General features: G+C 42.0%; 1 protein-coding gene across 1 annotated transcript in view; it reads left to right on the top strand.

Moving 5' to 3' along the window:
- The window catches only part of LOC125230344 (transcription elongation factor SPT6), a 30,440-nt gene extending 15,580 nt beyond the window's left edge, over nt 1-14,860 (top strand). The window contains exons 11-24 of the mRNA XM_048135478.1: nt 1,047-1,198; nt 2,740-2,861; nt 5,024-5,208; nt 5,718-5,883; nt 6,916-7,058; nt 7,278-7,372; nt 7,989-8,169; nt 8,577-8,763; nt 9,498-9,691; nt 10,124-10,862; nt 11,330-11,577; nt 11,979-12,183; nt 12,628-12,724; nt 12,859-14,860. Of these exons, the coding sequence (XP_047991435.1) occupies nt 1,047-1,198; nt 2,740-2,861; nt 5,024-5,208; nt 5,718-5,883; nt 6,916-7,058; nt 7,278-7,372; nt 7,989-8,169; nt 8,577-8,763; nt 9,498-9,691; nt 10,124-10,862; nt 11,330-11,577; nt 11,979-12,183; nt 12,628-12,724; nt 12,859-13,808 (3,664 nt within the window). The 3' untranslated portion in view covers nt 13,809-14,860. The remainder of the gene's footprint in view (nt 1-1,046; nt 1,199-2,739; nt 2,862-5,023; nt 5,209-5,717; nt 5,884-6,915; nt 7,059-7,277; nt 7,373-7,988; nt 8,170-8,576; nt 8,764-9,497; nt 9,692-10,123; nt 10,863-11,329; nt 11,578-11,978; nt 12,184-12,627; nt 12,725-12,858) is intronic.
- Nucleotides 14,861-17,837: the final 2,977 nt, after the last annotated feature.

The raw sequence follows: 17,837 nt of genomic DNA, 5'->3' as shown, positions 1-17,837 counted from the left end.
CCATTTGATTTGATTCGTTTTTTAGTTAGTTTAATCCAAAATCATAATCGGTACGGTTGATTGCTGAGGACGACATCGAAGCTCAAGGTACAGGCCCGGGACGAAAGAGTGAGTCGCACGAGCTCCAGCACATTCTCTCCACTTCGAGCCGTCGATAGGAAGCTTTGCGGACGCGGTCTGCAACAAGTATAAACTTTAATTTTTGTCGCAACTTGTATTCTAAATTCATAAGCGCCATTGTTTCTTAATTTTAAACCGTCTGACTATCGGGCAACATAATTGCCAGTAATTCATACCATCGCCGCGTTTGCTCCATAATTAGTTGGTGCGTATTAAACAAACGCGGCAATTGTATTGTGAACTGCTGGTAATTGTGTCGCCCGTGTAACAGCACTGTAAGACTGTTTTCGTAGCAGCGCTATCTCTTGTGCAACAAGGGAGGTAAGGGGGATTTTGTCGACGAGTGTAATAAATCGCGACAGCCGCAGGCTGGAGAGAGTTATAGACACGAGTTTACAAAATCCTTACCTCCTGAGTTACACACAATATTTTTCATCACATTTGAGAGGAAAACACAGAGAAAAAGAATCATAAGGCAAAACCTTCAATGAATGGCGGTGTTGCACTGCCCGTTGCTATGGCAACGCGGTCAAGCACAAATCGAGATGGACGTCACAATTTCCTGCCAGATTGCAAATTATAACGATTTATCTACGTGAAATTTACAAAATAAATGTAAAACATACTGTTGTAAAACATAAATAAAATGCATTTTTCATACCGTATAATATTTTTTTATAGCTTAATAGTCAAAATTTTAGCTGTGCCAAAACAATCCTTGGCTGATTGAAACGTCCTTTGCCTGAAGTATTCTACGGATTGTATTAATTTTTAAAACTAAATCCATTATTCCCTTGGGAATAAAATAGTACATTATTCTTCAGTACACGTGGACGCAATGAGACCTTTAAACAGCAAATGTGATGAAAAGAAAATGAACCTCGTATAGCGTCGTAGAACAACTAAACATTAATATCTGTCTACAGGCGCGCAGCTCGCGCGGAGGCCGAACGGAACGGCGAGGATCCTGAAGAGGCCGCCGCTAGCGTTGAGGCCATGCCTGACGAAGAGGACACTATTGAAGTGAAGTACGCAGCACGCTCTGGGCCTTATGAACTGTGCCGTCGCGCTGGCATCGGTGAGTACACTACGTCTCTTTCTATACGGTACAGTTGGAAAAGGACAAGCTTGGCTTTTTGTGGAGTTAAACTAGCAATGGCGAAGATCCTGAAGAGGCCGCCGCTAGCGTTGAGGCCATGCCTGACGAAGAGGACACTATTGAAGTGAAATACGCAGCACGCTCTGGGCCTTATGAACTGTGCCGTCGCGCTGGCATCGGTGAGTAAACTACGACTCTTTCTATACTATATGGTGGGAAAAGGACGACAAGCTTGGCTTTGTGTGGAGTTAAACTAGCAATGGCGAAGATCCCGAAGAGGCCGCCACTAGCGTTGAGGCCATGCCTGACGAAGAGGACACTATTGAAGTGAAATACGCAGCACGCTCTGGGCCTTATGAACTGTGCCGTCTCTTTCTATACTATATGGTGGGAAAAGGACGACAAGCTTGGCTTTGTGTGGAGTTAAACTAGCAATGGCGAAGATCCCGAAGAGGCTGCCACTAGCGTTAAGGCCATGCCTGACGAAGAGGACACTATTGAAGTGAAATACGCAGCACGCTCTGGGCCTTATGAACTGTGCCGTCGCGCTGGTATCGGTGAGTATGCTACATCTCTTTCTATACGGTACAGTTGGAAAAGGACAAGCTTGGCTTTGTGTGGAGTTAAACTAGCAATGGCGAAGATCCCGAAGAGGCCGCTGCTAGCGTTGAAGCCTTGCCTGATGAAGAAGACAGACGCCATTGAAGTGAAATACTCAGCACGATCTGGGCCTTATGAGCTGTGCCATAGAGCCGGCATTGGCAAGAAGTTAAGAACTATTTATGGTGTCAGTACGTAAACGCTTTACAAACCTGAATTAGCAAATATTTCTGTCTTTATCTCTCATGTTGACTTATTATTCTTATTAATCTCTGTGAGAATGGCATACAAGACCATTTTCACTAATCAGTACCGTATTTTTTTTTACAAGGGGGATACAATCTTACTTTTAAATGATTCGATTTTGAAGGTGTGTCTATCTAACGTAATGTGTGCGGATGTGAAGGTCATTAGTGATTCACAAATGTATTCTAAATCTATACTGAAATATGTTTTAAACATTCGTATAATTATATCGAACAATTATTTGTGGAAGTGTTGCATGTTCGTATTAGGGATGTTACGAATGTCGCATGTGTCACATTCGCGAATGCGAATATCGGTGAATTTCATAAAAAACCAATATAAATCCAAGCAATCACCAACAACCCGCTAGGTAAAAAAGGTAGGTGCTTACTATTGGTCAAAATGCCGAGTACGAACTTCACGCCGTACGAATTTGAGCTATCTGCGCATGACAAGTCGACAAGTAGCAATTGGAGCGGCCGGTGCGGGCGAGGAACAAGCTGCGACTTGCACATATTCGCATTCGCAAAACATTCGCATCGTTTGAAGCGAATGCGAATGTCAATGCAAATGTTTAAAAGAATACGAATCTTTCACATATGCGAATGCGAACATCCCTAGTTCGTATGAAATTATTTTTTGTTCTTCATGCTAAAAGTAACTTATCTTGTTAGATGGCCTCGTCAAGATGTTTGGACTGACGCCTGAGCAGTTTGCGGAGAACGTGCGAGACAACTACCAGAGGCACGAGGTGGAACAACAGCCCATACCACCGCTAGAGGCCGCTGCACCTTTCGTAAGTACTATTTGGCAATGTCCTGCACGTGCACAATACAGAAGTATTTTTCACAACGAAGTATGCTGAAAAGTAGCCAGTCAAACACGTTTGTCACTGGGAAAAGGCGTTTGCCTCTATATTTTTAAAATTTAATTTTTAATTACTTTTCCCCTTATTCATAAACGTTCACTAAAGTTATCAAGCCGATAAAGCTTTAGTGAACTTTTATGAATAAGGGGGTTAATCTTTACACTGATACGATTTTATGGCTCCATGAATATCATATCACGGTGTCAGATAATTTTTGCAAGCGTCGGTGTAATAAATGTTATTGCAAATGACTACATACAGTCGAGTCTTCGAGTCGAGACAAAAAGTAGCCTATATCATTCTCCATCCCTTCAACTATCTCTCCAATCATGGCAATTGTCGCTCTGTTTGGCTGTGAAAGACGGACAAATAAACATACAGACACACCTTCCCATCTATAATATTAGTATGGATGTTACTTAGGGTGTTTCATATTTGTATGGGAAAAATAAAATTGTGATATTTTTTCTGACTTCGCTCGGCTTTCGGTTCTAGCTTATCTTAAACGCCTATATACCAAATTTCAAGTGATTTGGACGTTGTTTAGAGGTCGCACTGGATGAACAGTTTGAAAAAAAGTCGCTAAAAAGTAATGTTACTCAATTTTATTCTCAAATAAAACAATAGAGTAGTTGTAACTTATTTGAAAGTAAAATTAAACTTATTAATCTTAAAATACAACAGTTTTAACATCCATTCTTGATAAAATAAGTCATCATCATCATTTAGCTTACATGTGTAAGCCGCAACCTTATCTTTTGTTCGCAAGTAGTAACGCATTTTCTGTGATGTTCGACGACTTTCAGCGAGAACCGTTTTGCTCTTCATCTTTGACTGGAGCGTTAATTTTTATTATTAAATATATAGGTATACTTACTCTTCTTTGCGGTATGATAGACTATTGTTAGACTATCGACCAAGTCTGGTGTTAGGGCTACAATAATCGCTAACATCCTGGACATTAAATAGTTTGAAGACAAAAATCAAAAAGGTAAGTAGGGTCTATATCCCGGTCAATATACTTAAGTCAAAGAACGATCTTGTTTTCTTCTTTGTCGTCACACTCTTGGCAGAGTGGTCGTGGTCGTGCATTCGTAGAGTGGGCCACTAAGTGCAGCCTTGACTTGGCTGGTCCATCGCATCTGAACCTTGTCCAGGATACTCTTAGCTTTCTTCTGCAGCACCACATTTCTAGGAAATCTATCTTCTTTTCCCTTGAAGTCCACGTCTCAGCACCGTAAAGAAATATGGGAAAATTGGGAGATACTAATGCCCTGACAAGTCGCATTTTAGTGGCATTTGTGATGTTTCTGATTCTCCATATTTTGCTGAGCCGGTTCATGGTGGACCTAGTGATAGCCAATGTGCCGCTTGATATTATCCACCTATCCTGTTAGCAGTGCCCCGAGAGGGCCGAGAGACCACTGCTTCATGCCAAAAACAGGACAAAAAACAGAAAAAACTTGTTCCTTAGAAGGAAGTCGAGCGTCCAAAAAAATACCATAAGGTACCTTGCCTAGAAACTAAATGCCACGTCAACTAGTAATTTTTTTGAAAGAACTTGCTTCAATATAAAAACTTTTCATTAAAATCACTTTTTAACCACCTACTACAAAAAGTTACATAAGTTTTGTTTCTAGCCTTTCCTGCGCCCATACTAACTTCTTCAGACAAAAGTTGCCACAGTGTGCGACCTCTAAATATTGTCCGATTTCCCTGATTTTTGGTATATGGGCTCTGTATAGGTGTAGAAACAAGAAGAAAAGCGAAGTCAAAGATAAATCAAAATTTTGGAAAAATGAAACACCCTAATGTTACTATCCTTTTTTTTAAGCAAGTTTTATCAATATATTTTTGTTCTATTACACTCTATACTAAATATTGTATTATTACAAAAAAAAATGACATACGACGGTGTGACGCCTGGTAACCTGACACACAGGTTTATCCTAGTTCGGGCTCCAAACTTCACCACAAATCAAATTTAATTATGTATTTGATTAGTTTTAAATAATATAAAATTAATGTAAACTACATTTTTGGTGGTGAATGAAATAATCAAATATTCTATTCTATTCTATATTAACAAGGTGGGCGCCAGCGGCTCAGCGCAAGAAGTCCTACGACGGGCGGTATACATGTGCGGGGTACAGCTAGCACGAGAGCCGCAGCTCAGAGGAACATTGCGAGACGCGCTTCGTGAGAGAGCTACTGTCTCTGCGAAGCCTACGGCAAGAGGACTTAAGGAAATCGATGAGAGCCACGCTTGTTATACGTAATTATTGCTTTTTTATTATAAGACTGCTATATAACCCGGCAACCTTAACAATAATTTAAAAAAAAGCCATAAGGCTTCAGATTAGTTCACATAACTGAAGCGTATAAGACACCCTTTATTCTTCTCGTGTCGATTGTTTATTTTTTAATAGGACAGCTTTGATAAACGTTTAGGGAATAAAACAACTGAACTGAACATACCTTTTTTTTTAAATACTACGTTGGTGGCAAACATGCATACGGTCCGCCTGATGGAAAACGGTCACCGTAACCTATTTACGCCCGCAACTCAAGGAGTGTCACATTCGCGTGACCAACCCATTAGAAACTTGTACACTCCTTTTTCTGTTTATGTGTACAAGTTGTGTTATGTTAATACCTTATCAGGGGAGAGGCCTCTGCCCAGCAGTGGGACACTCCAATAGGCTAAGAAAAAAAAAGTAAAATCTAAATTTAAACAAATAACTAAAGTGTTGTTTTATTAAAATAGCTAAATGTGTCCAACAGCATGAAATACCTGAAGAAAAAGCCGGTTCGTGACCTGACGGGCGACCAGTTCCTGCGACTGACGATGGCGGCTGAAGACAAATTGTTGGAGCTGACCATCACTGAGAACATTGAGGGAAATACCGGCCCCAACTATCTTGAGGAGCTCAAGAACTTGTATCAGAAGGTACGTACTTCCGGTCGGTTGCACCAAACGTTACCAAAATTTAGCGTTTACATTTTTTTGTATGGGAATAGGCTAGTTCCCTATACCTAAAATAAAACTAACCTAAAATAAAATAAAACGAAATAAAGCACCACATAATTAGAAGAAAAATATGGACAGTAGTTATAATATTGTCTTCGGTTACCGCGATAGTTACTCATGAAATAAAACTATGGAAACGGATTTTGGAGCGATTTAATCCGTTTCCATAGTTTTATTTCGACAGTAGTTATGTTTAAACATTATTTCTATTTAATAAGTCAAAGAGAAAGATATAAAGTAAATGAATTGACCGTGACGTTGCTCCTCAGTATTTCACAGTAATTCCATATTAGAAAATCGTTTTGACAGTTCTTAAAAAGAAGCGGATTTGACTGGTAGGAAACTAGCTTATTTCCATATAATTATTCTGCGTAACGTTGACGTGTCTATTAACTCTGTTTGATGCAACTGGCCCTTAGTGGTGTTTGATATTATAAGACTACGATAGGCTTGTCTGTAGCGGTTGTAAAAGACATATAAAGGATTTATGAAGTAGCTAGAATATCATACATGAATCAATTATCAATCAATGCATTGCATGTTAATTATAAGATGTAATGTTTTGAAAAGAAGTGGCCCGCCGAGTTTCTTGCCGGTTCCATAGTGGATACCCCCCTCCAACTGAGGGGAGACTGAAATCTTCTCGAGGCTGAGGCGTAGGGTTAGAGCCGGCGTAGTTTTATTTGACGTTCATATGCGCATTGTAATATAATAAGTAGGTAGTACTTGAAAAATAAATATTTCTTTTGATTTTCATTTTCAATCTATGTATATACCTATTATAAGTCTACCGTGTCAGAAAACGCTAAACCATAATAATTCCGGTCTCTTTCTTTTGTGGGAGTCCGTATTTGACATCTTTACAGTACTATCATTACGTAGGCTGTACCTTATTGTCACTGAATTGATATAAAAAGGTTTTTAAATACTTATTTTGCACCGTTTTCTCAGGACGAGTTCGCGGCAACAGTGCAGGCATGGAACGAACTTCGTGCTGAGGCGGTCACCATCGCCTTCTCTAAAATAGTAATGCCTGAGATGCGACGCGAGCTTAACGCCGTTTTGCTGCAGGAGTCTAAGGAATATGTGCTCAAGTGAGTACCTTTTACAACTAGAGATACTGGCGGGGCGCCATGGGAAGCCGTTTTACAGTACGTTTCTTTTGCGAGAAAATCATCTATATAGAGCTGCCTAGCATTGAGGCAATGACTAATATATATTATTTTTTATGTTGATGTAAAACATTACAAGTGTTAGTTTTACAAATGATGTTCTTTAAATATTTTCATTATAACCTCGCAATTTGTTTATAGGTGCTGTAGGCGTAAACTGTACGACTGGTTGAAAGTGGCTCCGTACGAGTCGAGGGTTTCTGATGACGATGATGAAGAATGGGACACTAATAACGGTAATCATAATTAATTATAATAATTAGGCGGGCCCACACAAAGGAGAGGCACTCCGCGATGCACGCCTTTAGGCAATGCCCTAGCGCGGCAAACGGCTAATACAGACGTGTCTCTAATGAGTCAGCGTGCGAGTTTTACTTGGCCGAACAACGTGCCTCGGGCGGGTCACTGCTACCAGGGGCCGCTCACTCCGCGATTCTATCGCCGCGCTACAAGTACATGCCGGCGGCCGCAAGTTCGCGGCCCATTCAGTGGTGACGACCTTCGCGCGGCGCAATAAAATTCAATGTCGGCTGCTCGCGTGCGTTTTGTTTGTTAATGTAGGTATGAATTTAGAATGGCGGCATTTTTTAAACATCAAAAGAGTGAGCCTTCTGTACTTGTACTAATGTACTATTATATATTCTGTGCTGCTACGTTGGAGTCGCGGTATGTGCAGAGTCCTAGTAATTAAATTCCTGCAGATATTTTTCAATTTTCATATTTATAATGTAAAGGACCTCTATGTATAGTGATCATGTTTCACTGCTTATTCAATGAACCAAAATAATTTATATTGTAAACGCTCACACCTGCTCTCGATCGTGTGTTTTTATCAACACTCTTTGTTTGCAGGTCTACGAGTTCTCTCCATCGCATACGTGCCCGACCGTCAGCACTCGGCGTTCGCGTGCCTCTGTGCTGGCGGCGGCGAGGTGGCGGACCACCTGCGGTTACCACATTTATTGTATCGGCGTAACGCCTGGGATGCTATGGAGCGACTGAATAAGGAGGCCGACATGACTGCACTAAGAAGGTAACTTAACACTTTCGCAACTAAGAACCCTCCTAGTGGGCATTCGTAAACTTTGCTCATGTGCCGGAGAACTCACCGGGCGTTCGGTTATCAATTACGACCGATTTTTGATGTAGCGCGCCATTTTTTGTCTTGTAGCGAGTGTGTTAAAATTCAGCTCACATTTGTATAACTTCGATCGTATTTGGTTTCCGATTAACACCGGACGCTGCATAAGTCACGTTCAGATTTCCTCTTCCAATGTGATGATATGTACCTAGTCTACTTAGACAATAGTAGTAGTACCATATTTGAAGACTTGACTCTTTTCATTCATTTAATTTTAAATCATTTTGAATTTCTAAATGATCTTAAAAACAGATTTAATTGCCTACATTCAACCCTAATCCGTATAAATTTTGTCACAGATTCATCTTGCGCAAGAAACCTCACGTGATCGTGATCGGCGGCGAATCCCGCGAAGCTTTGAACATCAAAGCGGACGTTATAGAGGTGGTGCAACAGCTTGTGGAAGACGAGCAGTTCCCTCGCATACCCGTGGAGATCGCCGACAACCACATCAGCAAGATCTACAGCAACAGTCTGCGCGGACGGGTAAGAGAAGCCAGTTATCAGTGATCTTTGAACGTCAAAGCAGACGTCATCGAGATGGTGCAACAGCTGGTCGAAGTTCCCGCGTATACCTGTACTGGTAATTTACACTACAAGGTGCTCGCGAGGAACCCATATAACTTTAACGGCATATTCTTGTCATATAAACTTTTCTAGATTTCGTCTAGTTTCAGAGTTATTGCCAATTAAAAAAAAAAACATTTCCGTATTGTTACTCAGTACAAAAGATCTTCTTAACGGCGCTGATGCGCAATTGTGGAGCATAGTCTCACAGTCGTCATTGATAGATGTCAAAATGTGACAAGAAAAACTTCAAAAAAATTTTGTTTTTAGAAAAATAAATTAAGAAACTCATTTTAATTGCCAACTTTATGAATAAAAATTACTTTGTATGTGAAAATACGTCCAAAAAGTAAAAAAAAAAAAAAATCTTTTGCGAAAAATTTTCAATTTCATATAATATTTTTCTCAGAAACGCGTGGTTCAAGTTATGCGGGTTCCTCGCGAGCACTTTGTATACTGCGTAGAAGAAAAGTTTTAAGCGTAGGTACCAAATCACACGTGGTCTCGTGGATTTTGCTACGAAGTGTTCTGTCTTGAGTTTTTTGTCTGATTAAATGTTGTTTGTTCCGTCTAGCGCACATGGCATGTGATATCGAATGGAACATATGATCCTGCGCCAAAACAATGTCATCACTTTTCATTTTTGTCCACAGAACGACTTCAGAGAGTACCCCGAAATCCTACGCGAAGCTATCTGCCAAGCGCGTCTACTCCAAGATCCGCTAATGGAGATCTCTACTCTCTGTGGTCACGACGAGGAGATACTGTGCTTCCGGTACCATCCGCTGCAGGACCAGATCACCAAGGAGGACCTGCTTGAGGGCATCGAACTGGAGTTTGTCAACAGGTAATGTAACCAACTGCTCAACGAAGCAATCTGCCAAATCATATCAGCTCTTTATCGCCCACTGCTGAGCATAGGTCTCTCTTCTAGTACGCCACTTCTCACTAAGGACCCTTTTTTGCAGCTACGGTAAGACTAGTGTGTTTGCAGCATCCTTCAAACAAAATACTCGTGAGAACGTGACTTAGGGTCGAAATGTTTGATATCAAATATGCTGCATAGTCAGTTAAGAAAGATGGGATTGAAATGTATATTCCACAAAAACACCTTCTATAAATGACCTTTTATAACGCAAATAAATGATCTGTTGTGTTAAATGATGTATGCATTATTATCTGCCATTTGTACATTTTTTTGTGTATATTTTGTGCAATAAAGTTTAAATAAATAAATTATCTAGGATTCGTGTAGCTCATAAATATTGCTTACTTGCAGGGTGAACGAAGTCGGTGTTGACGTAAACGAGGCAATCCTAACAGGCAGAGGTACAGAACTGCTCCAGTTCGTATGTGGCCTGGGACCAAGGAAAGCCCAAGCCCTGATCAAACTCTTCAAACAAACCAACCAGAAGCTAGAGAACAGAACGCAGCTTGTCACATTCTGCCACATGGGACCCAAAGTCTTCATCAACTGCTCCGGTTTCATCAAAATTGACACGAGCAGCTTAGGAGACAGCACAGAAGCGTACATAGAAGTTCTAGACGGTTCCAGAGTCCATCCAGAAACTTACGAGTGGGCGCGGAAAATGGCGGTAGACGCTTTAGAATACGAAGACGAAGATGCCAACCCTGCTGGTGCTTTAGAAGAGATTTTAGAAGCCCCTGAGAGGCTAAAAGATCTTGACTTAGACGCGTTCGCAGAAGAGTTAGAACGACAAGGCTTTGGTAACAAGAGTATAACCCTATATGACATACGAGCAGAATTAAACTCTAGGTACAAAGACCTTCGGGTGCCTTACCGCTCGCCAACGCCTGAGGAACTGTTCGACATCTTGACTAAAGAATCCCCTGAATCGTTCTTCGTGGGTAAAATGGTGCTGGCGTCAGTTGTGGGCATCACGCATAGGAAACCACAAAGGGAAATGCTTGATCAGGCTAACCCAGTGAGGAATGACGAGACTGGGCTCTGGGAGTGTCCGTTCTGTCATAAAAACGATTTCCCGGAGTTATCAGAGGTAAGATCACAAATTCAATTGATCATACTTCTCTAAGTGATGATGGTTCCCATGACAGTTCTTTCATATTTAAGTAACAGGATTTTACAATATTTTTACATATTATGTTATATTTATAAATACGTTCAACTTGCTTAGTTATCATTCGCCACGAGTCAAGCAAGGAACATACTATTCGGACGTCCGCCGTCGAGCGACCGCGACCGCGACCGATCAGTGTGCACGGTCACCAAAACATCCAGCGAGCCAGATTTCGATCGGACGTCCATGCGCTCAAGGCCACGTCCACGACCGTCGACCGATAGTTTGCACGGTTCATTCATTGTCCAGATCCCCGTCCGCGGTCGATCGACGACGGACGTCCGCGTAGTATGTTCCTAGCTTCACATTATGAATAGGATACTAGTTTCGCTATTTTTGTATAGTATATTATTCCTTGGGCTAACTTTTTAAATGATATTTTTTAGGTGTGGAATCATTTCGACGCAGGCGCTTGCCCGGGCCAAGCCACCGGCGTCCGCATCCGCCTCGACAACGGCCTATCCGGCTACATCCACATAAAGAACCTCTCAGACAGACACGTGGCGGACCCGACCGAACGTGTGCGAATCGGCCAGACCGTACACTGTAGGATATTAAAGATAGACGTGGAAAGATTCTCTGTGGATTGCTCGAGTAAATCTTCAGACTTGTTGGATAAGAATAACGAATGGAGGTGAGTTATTGAACACTCTAATTCAGGTATATTCAAACTGGTGGAGATTGATGAAAGAGAAATATGTCTCAGTCACATAAGTGATACTACTTCACCTGTGGAAAGTGAGACTGTTTGATTTATAGAAGTGCATTGCAAAAGTGTTGGTTTAAAATCCTTCACTTCATTATTTCAATGTATTTAATCCGTTGCCTAGTTTTTATCATGAAATAAAATACAATACGAACATGACAAAGCAAAGTCTTCATCTAACTAGCTCTTATGGTGACAGTTTGCTTTATGATATTGAACCGTAGGTTGGAAATTTAATTCCTTGACTGTACTACTGGAGTTTGTGTGTTAGGTGTTTAATGGTTCGTGCTTCTCCACACTGTAGATTATTAACAACAAATTATTTTCAGACCATCAAAAGACCCATACTACGACCAAGAAGCCGAAGACAAGGACGTGCGCAAAGACAAGGAGACGAAACAAACGAAAGAGCGCATGCAATACGTGAAGAGAGTCATCGTGCACCCGGCCTTCCACAACATCTCGTTCGCCGAGGCCGAGAAACTTATGGAGAACTTAGCGCAGGGAGAGGTTATAGTGCGGCCTAGTAGCAAGGTATGATGCACATACTATTGTAGAAGTTACTAAGTAGGGCTTCGTAGCACTTTCGGTTGTCCATACAATCGAAGTTACGCTCACAAAACGTTTACAAAACGAAACATACAACAAAGAATTCGATACAGGCAAGCGAGACCGATTCAAGCTTCTAATTTCCATGTAAACTAGTCCAAGTCTCCAAGAGCTCACTTCAAAAATGCAGTTGTACTACATTCAAATCAGTTTTACTAAAAACAGCCTTATAGAGTAATTATGCTAGCGCAAAAACATAAAGAATTCACAACGTGCGAAGTATTGTGATAAGGGCGAGGTCTCGTGGATGGCAGGCATCGCAATTTTAGATTTTATATTAAAATTGCGTCACGTTAGGGATTTTTGTTTTATCAACTGTGATAAACGCTGTTTTGATACCACGATTTTAACGCTTATTTTGTTTCACAGGGGTCTGACCATCTCACAGTTACGTGGAAGGTAGCCGATGGAATCTGTCAACACATTGACGTTCGGGAGGAGGGCAAAGAAAATGCATTCTCATTAGGTAAGCTGTATAACAATTACGAAAAGGTTTATAGAAAAATAAGATAGATAACGGCAGAGAACTTTAAATAGTAGCAAAATGATGTAAAAGCTTCTGTGGAATTTGTTTTATAACATAGTAAATATTTTTGGCAGGTCGAAGTCTTTGGATCCAAGGCTCCGAATTCGAAGACTTGGACGAAATCATCGCGCGCTACGTCACGCCCATGGCCGGGCACGCGCGCGACCTCATCGCCTACAAGTACTACAAGCCCCTCGGCGGCATGCGGGACAAGGCCGAGGAGATACTCAAGGAGGAGAAGGCTAAGAACCCCAACAAGATACACTACGTCATATCGGCGGCCAAGAACCATCCGGGTAGATTCCTCCTCTCTTACCTACCCCGCGCGCGCTGCACGCACGAATACGTGTCGGTCATCCCGGACGGCTACAAATTCAGGCAGAGGATGTTCGACTCGCTAGGCGGGCTGCTCAAATGGTTCAAGGAGCACTTCAGGGACCCCCCGCCCCACGGCACGCCCGCGGCGCGCACGCCGGCCATGCGCACGCCGCACGGCATGTCCTCCCTCTACCACACGCCCGCCGCGCACACGCCCGCCTTCCACACGCCCGCGCACACGCCCGGGCCCGCCTACATCAACACGCCCTACACGCCCTCCGCGCAGACGCCCTACATGACGCCCTTCGCCACCACGCCGCGCCAGCCCGACTTCCTCACGCCGGCCGCTCTACCCCGCCACAAGCCGGCGCCGGCGCCCGTGGCCGTGTACCAGGAGCCCTCCGACTGGCAGAAGGCGGCCGAGGACTGGGTGCGCCACCGCTCCGTGCGCGACACGCCCGCCACGCCGCGCAGCGACGGGCTCTCCACGCCGCGCCAGCCCGCGCGCACGCCGCGCCCGGACTCGCGCTCCACGCCGCGCACGCCGCGCCACGACGCGCGCTCCACGCCGCGCTCGCACTCGCACGCGCACTCGCACTCGGGCCGCCAGTCGCGCGCGCACTCGCTGCGCTCCACGCCGCAGACCAACACGTCGCCGCGCTCCATGTCGCTCGGCGATGCCACCCCGCTCTACGACGAGAACTAGCCGAAGACTGCTTAATCTAAGGATGTATTTTTATTTTTGTACCGCGGCCGCCGAGGCGCCTCCCCGCGTCGGCACGTCTGCGAGGGAACGATCTTTCGACGCCTCGAAACTCGCGTTTCGTTCTCCCGGTGTACTGGAGTGGTCGTTGTCTCGCGACGCTGAGGAACGTCGACGAATTAGTATGATTACGAATGAAATGTTAAACATTTATAGCTAATTATGTGTATCTAATGAGATGAATTAATCCTAGTCTTTAAAGTTTCGAAGATTTAAGCTCGACGAGTCGTTTTTCTTAACTTGTATAGACGAACACTTTATCCCGTTAATACCGCCAACGGGTCCGTTATGAAAGCTCCTTAATCCGGCACTAGAGAATGGGTATTTTATATATCTAAATGTCGCTGACGATTGTAATTATCATAATTATTTATTATTTCTGAAATCCAAGGATTGTGCTAGTTAATATTATCTTTAATTATGTTTCTTTACCGAGTAAAGTTGGTAATTATCTGACAGTTGGTAGTCTGGAGTTGTGATTATATAAGTATATGAATTCTTTACCATCATATTGTTTCAGATTATCACAATTACTTCGTGTCGAATTATATCAAAATTGCCTAAATTGTTCTACAATACGAATAAATACCGTTTTAATCATAATCTTAGGAGAGCAGTCTTTTACAAAAGAACTTCTTATCTTTACCTAAATCTCCAAAAGTCAGCAATTCAATATGCACCTCTAATTCTTCTCTAACAATTTTATTTTTACCATTCTGATACAATTTGTTTAACAAATTGTGTAGATTTGGGCAAGTTTGATATGCATCGACCGACAAGTATTGGCCAATATTGACATGAAAAACTATTTAGTATCTAAGAAATTAAGTTTAGAGCTCGCGAAGTAACCCGTATACAAATGCCTTCGAGATGGTTAGTGACATTGTTAAGGGTGTTCGCACACTTGGGTCACCATCTCGTACCAGGTAAAAGTGTGTGGACGCCCTAATCACAGCTGTTCTCAATGATACTTGAATAAACGTTGACAAGGACAATGATTGTTTTTTCTTTCCTTCCTCTTTAAATGCTTGCACACTAACGATGCCGCCATAGACAGTTTTCTCATGAAGATTTTCAGGTAAGAAATGTAAAGTTTTATAATTTTACACTTATCGCGTTACTCTGAGCTATTGCGTTTAGAAAAGATCATTTGTTTCTATTTCAATTACTAATTGAGCAGAATAATTATTGGAATGTGAACTTTACCGCATAGGTAACGTATTAATATTTAATAATATGAGATTAATACACAGATGTCATATAAACCATAGATCAAGCACTTAGCGTGTCAAATAAACTCAGTGAAATCCACTGAGTTGTCCGTCTTTAATCGCAGCTTGCAGCTTTCGGGCGTCAATTTTTGTAAGTTGAAGTCAACAAAAACATTAAAAATGCCTCGTTACGTGATATTTAATTGCAACAACATAAAACTTATCAACACTCAAGGGCCTGAGACATATTTAAAATCACAGGCAAGTAACAACTTCAGTACAAAATCTGACACGCACGGCCGCCATACAAATAAATGAACTCGTTTCTTCTATCTAAATCTAATTCTGTGGATTAATATTTGTAGGGATACCTAATACCTACGACATACTGTTGCTCTTGTCCCTACCTTAACTGACCTTCAATGTATAGTACATTATTATAACAGCACGATACGATTTCTCTGATTTGTTTTACATTTCGTGCCGTGGGAGCGAAAATGCGTGGTACTCAATGAATTGATTATTTTTTCATATTTTCAAACACGGGCAATCCCAGACGCGGTTTCATCAAAATATTGTGATAAGAATCAATTGTTTTTAGCGCCCCGTCGCGCGCTGATGTAACTACGATGGTTTCAATTTTGCATTATAGCACACGCTTACGATACTATCGTTATCGTAGCTAGCTATCTCTATCATTCTTTACTGATGCGACAGAATCAGAATGCCTTCAATCGGTCAACGATTGTCATTTCGGCTAGGCCTGCTGACGATTATTGACGGTCCGTAGTGTATCGTAGTACCTATCGTACCTACCCGTTTATCTTTCGCCATGGAGTCAGTTTGGCCATTTAGCAAATAGTAGTTTTATTATAGTTTTAAAATAACAAAGTCTGGTAAAAATATAAAATAAAAAATATCTTTGAAACAACGCGCCAAAAATACCTAGATAAGAATCGATTGTTCCTAACTCCCGCAGTGCGCTGATGTAATGACGATGTTTACAACAGTAAACATTACTTACGTGCGTTGTTTCAAGTCTTAGGGAGTCAGCTACTGAATAGAACCAGTACTGCCTGACCAAGGGCCCATCTCTCAAAACTGAAAGTTACAAGCGGAAGTCTCTTTCCAACTTGTCATATTAGACATTGACTACCGCTTGTAAATTGTAACTTGTAGCTTCGAGAAATGGTCCCCTGGAATATATGAATATTGTCAAAAGGTCGCTGTTCTCGTATATAGGTTCGGTTACAGTACAGTGTAGTAGTGAAATTCCGCTCCATGACTTTTGGTCATATATTTCTGGTCAGTGTGCGTGGCCGAATGCACAAACGCTCACGATAATATCTCTTTCGTAGCTATCTATCTCTATCGCTCTTGACTAGGTACTTGACAGACTAAACAAAAAGAAGAAAGTCGCAAAAGTGCCATTCGACTACGTGGCCAGGGTACGTAGCCAAATGCACAAACGCTTACAATAATATCGATATCGTAGCTAGCTATCTCTATCTTCTTCCGTATTCGCGTGACAGAGCCAGACTGCGTTTCGATCGGCATCTAGCGTCAATGATTACCATTTCGACTAGGCCAGCAGGTGCCCTCGAAGTCACAGTAACACTAAAAATCGAAATAAGATGTCATATATTAAAGAAAAAATGACGAGCACCACCAGTGGTGAAGGCCGGATTCGGTGCTTGCCCTTAGAGTTGGTCAACGACGCCTAGTCTTACAAAGATGACATATAGAAGAGAAATTTCGACGTCTTCCGCTGTGGCGAGGTGGCCTAGGGGTTCATGGCGTTTGGCCCGGATTGCTAAAAGACGCCGGTTCGAATCCGGCCTTCACCACTGGTGGTGCTCGTCATTTTTTCTTTAATATTATGACATCTTATTTCGATTTTTAATTTATATATAATTAGTAGTGTGACTACATAAAAAACACAAATCAAAATAGTTGCGTCACAGTAACACTGTTTTCCTAAGCGTTTGACTCAGTTGAACGTAGTAATAGCTAATAGCACCCAATGATTAGAGAAAAACAATAGGTCAGGGGCAACGCATCGCCCGTGGCAAATGTTTTTACCTTACAAACCTTCATTAGGCGCTGGTTTCGTTTTTAGGCTAACTGGAATAGCGGAACTAGACTAAGTCCATTAAGAAGGCCTTAATGAGGAAATGCTACGATAATGAAGCTAGGTGCGAAGTGGCTTAAGGATAAACTGCTGTGAGAGCAGTAAGAGGAAAAATCAGATAGTTCTTTGTAAGGCCGATTGGTGTAGAGAAGTGGGTGGAGAGAAATTCGTCATATTAAATAACGCAATCCATACTTATTATAAATGGGAAAGTGGGATGGGACAATTTCCCGTTCAGGGAATAAGTGCGTTTTCCCATTATCCGATCCGATATCGGATGTCGGAAGGATTTCAATGGAAAAATCCAAGATGGCGCCTCTAATGTATGGGATATCAGTCCGACATCCGATATCGGATCGGATAATGTGAAAACGCGCTAAGGGGTGCTAAGAGAGGCCTATGCTCAGAAGTTGGCTATTAAGAGGGGGTAGAGCAGGGAGAATTTTCAGAATCTGTCAAATTACCCCATTACACACACAAACACCCTTCACTCACACAACCTCAATTTACTGTGAAAGGTCAGTGACCCTTAATTTTTTTCAAGAGTGTTATTTTGAGTTTGTAGTCAACTACTGACCTCCTTTGAGAAATTAAAACTGTAAAAAAGGTAGCATACAAGAAGACAGAGAA

The sequence above is a fragment of the Leguminivora glycinivorella genome, chromosome 10 (assembly GCF_023078275.1).
Source record: "Leguminivora glycinivorella isolate SPB_JAAS2020 chromosome 10, LegGlyc_1.1, whole genome shotgun sequence".
Taxonomy (NCBI): Eukaryota; Metazoa; Arthropoda; class Insecta; order Lepidoptera; family Tortricidae; genus Leguminivora; species Leguminivora glycinivorella.
This window is presented reverse-complemented; position numbering and strand designations above follow the sequence as displayed.